Source organism: Scylla paramamosain, unplaced genomic scaffold, assembly GCF_035594125.1.
Source record: "Scylla paramamosain isolate STU-SP2022 unplaced genomic scaffold, ASM3559412v1 Contig3, whole genome shotgun sequence".
Lineage (NCBI taxonomy): Eukaryota > Metazoa > Arthropoda > Malacostraca > Decapoda > Portunidae > Scylla > Scylla paramamosain.
In genome coordinates, this window is record NW_026973668.1 from 2,000,001 (window position 1) to 2,002,500 (window position 2,500).

General features: G+C 42.2%; 1 protein-coding gene across 1 annotated transcript in view; it reads left to right on the forward strand.

The window, feature by feature from the left end:
- LOC135096248 (uncharacterized) overlaps nucleotides 1–2,500 on the forward strand; it is a 6,585-nt gene that overhangs the window by 1,550 nt on the left and 2,535 nt on the right. Inside the window, exon 3 of the mRNA XM_063997614.1 lies at nucleotides 936–1,002. Within this exon, the coding sequence (XP_063853684.1) occupies nucleotides 936–1,002 (67 nt within the window). The remainder of the gene's footprint in view (nucleotides 1–935; nucleotides 1,003–2,500) is intronic.

The window sequence follows — 2,500 nt, forward strand, 5'->3', positions numbered from 1 at the left end:
CAGCCAATCATGGCCCTCCGTTCACTAACTGTGCCCCCATTGGCTATTGGGACTTACTAACACCCAATCACAGTGCTCCTTTGCCTCTGGGAGTTTCCTGATGGCCAATCATGGCCTTGCATTGACAAACTGAGCTCCCATTGGCTACTGGAGTGTACTATAACAGCCAATCACAGACCTCCATAGCTTCCAGGAGGTCTTAACAGCCAATTACAGCCTTGCATTGACTAACTGTGCTCCCATTGGCTACTGGAGCTTACTAACAGCCAATTACAGCCCTGCATTGACTAACTTTGCTCCCATTGGCTACTGGAGCTTACTAACAGCCAATGATGGCCTTGCATTGACTAACTTTGCTCTCATTGGTTACTGGAGCTCACTAACAGCCAATCACAGGCCTCCATTGCTTCCAGGAGGTCTTAAGGGCCAATCACAGCCTTGCATTGATCCTGTGTGTTTTTATTGGCTTGTAATGACTGTGGCTCAACCAATGGCAGCCCTCAGAACACTCCTTGCTCCTCAACAACCAATAGGAAGGCTGCATTGCTTTCCTGCTCTGTAATTGGATAACAGAATGTCTTGCTTGGAATGCTGTGCTCTGATTGGTTCCCTGATGACCATTGGTGGATGAGAAAATGCATGACTATTTATTGTTGTTGTTGTTGTTGTTGTTATGTTTGTCTCCTCCTCCTCCTCCTCCTCCTCCTCCTGCTTCCTACCCAATCACCACCACCACCACTACTACTACTACTACTACTACTACTACTACTACTACTACTACTACTACTACTACTACTACTACCACCACTACTACTACTACTACTACTACTACTACTACTACTACTACTACTACTACTACTACTACTACTACTACTACTACTACTACTACTACTACTACTACTACAACTACTACAACAACCCGGTTCCCCACACAGCGCTGCCAAGTCCCGGCGAGTGGCAGAGCTGTCGGCTAACAATGAGGGGGCAACATTTGTCGCTGTGGTGAGTTGGCAACACTGCTTGTAGTAGTAGTAGTAGTAGTAGTAGTAGTAGTTTTTACTTATAATTAAATGATATAAGTAATTTTAGTATTATGTAAAAAAAATTATCCTCCATTTAATTTTTCTTTAATTATTTGTTGATTTTTTGTTTTATTTTTATTTTGAATTATTTAGATTTTTCAGAATTATTATTATTATTTTTTTGCTTAATTTAGTTTTTTGTTTGAAATATTTTTTTCATTTTTTTTTGCTTTATTTTGAATTATTTAAAGTTATTGTGGATTTTTTGCTGTGTTTGAATTTAATAAGTTTTATTGGTATTATTTTATTTATTTATTCATTTATTTATTTATTGCTTTATTGTGAATCATTTTGTCTTGTCTTATGTAATTTGCTGATTTTTTGCTTAATTTTGAATGATTTAGTTTCATTAATATTTTTTTTGCTTAATTTTGAATGATTTAGTTTTCATTAATATTTTTTGCTTAATTTTGAATGATTTAGTTTTCATGAATATTTTTTGCTTAATTTTGAATGATATAGTTTTATTAATATATTTTTTGCTTAATCTAGAGTGGTTGAGCCTTTCCTTAATTATTAGCATATATTTAATTTAATTTTGAATGATTAAGCTTCCATTACAAGTATTTGAGTGAAGCCTGGGTTGCCAAATGTCTCTATTGAAATAACACTTGACTCAATGGCCGGGTTGCCTTGCCATGACTCGGCCCACACGCCCTCTCTGTCTTGCCACTATAACACAGGCTTCTCTCTATATACCCCTTAGTATTAGTAGTAGTATTATTTTTTGTTGATTGTATTTTTTTATTGTAGTTAGTTAGTGTGAGGCTTCTTAAAACACTGATTTGTTGATAATTTGCTTGTTTTTTTTGTTTTTCCCCCTTTTTTTCACACCCTCGCTTGTGTGTGTGCGTGTGTGTGTGTGTACGCCTCCGCTGTGTGGGCTGCCGCCGTGTGGACGTGTTGGCGCACACAAACACACAAACACCGCCATGTATGTGTGTGTGTGTATAGGGAGGAGACACACTCACTCTCTCTTTGGGGGGAGAGGGAGTGGGGAAGGGAAGGAATACCCCTCCCCCCCCCGCCTCCTCCTGCAGCTACCACCACCATCACCACCACCTCCTCCTCCTCCTCCTCCCCCCCCCCCTCCTCTTCCTTCCTCCAATCCTTTCAACCCTTTCGCTTCCTCCATATTTGGCAACCCCTTCCACCCCCCTTCTCCCTCCCCCTCCCCTCCCCCCCACAACCCCTTCTCCCCCCCCACTTCCAACCCATTCACCCCCCACCCCCCCTCCTCCCTCTCCTCCACCTCCTCCACCCTCTCTCCACCTTCGGAGGGATTGGAGGAAACAGATGCAGTTTCCTCCTCCTCCTCTCTTCTTCCTCCTGCTCCTCCTCCTCCTCCTTCCTGCTCCTCCTCCTCCTCCTCCCCTCCTGTTTCCCCTCGCTCTCTCCTCTCCTCCTCCTCCCCCTGC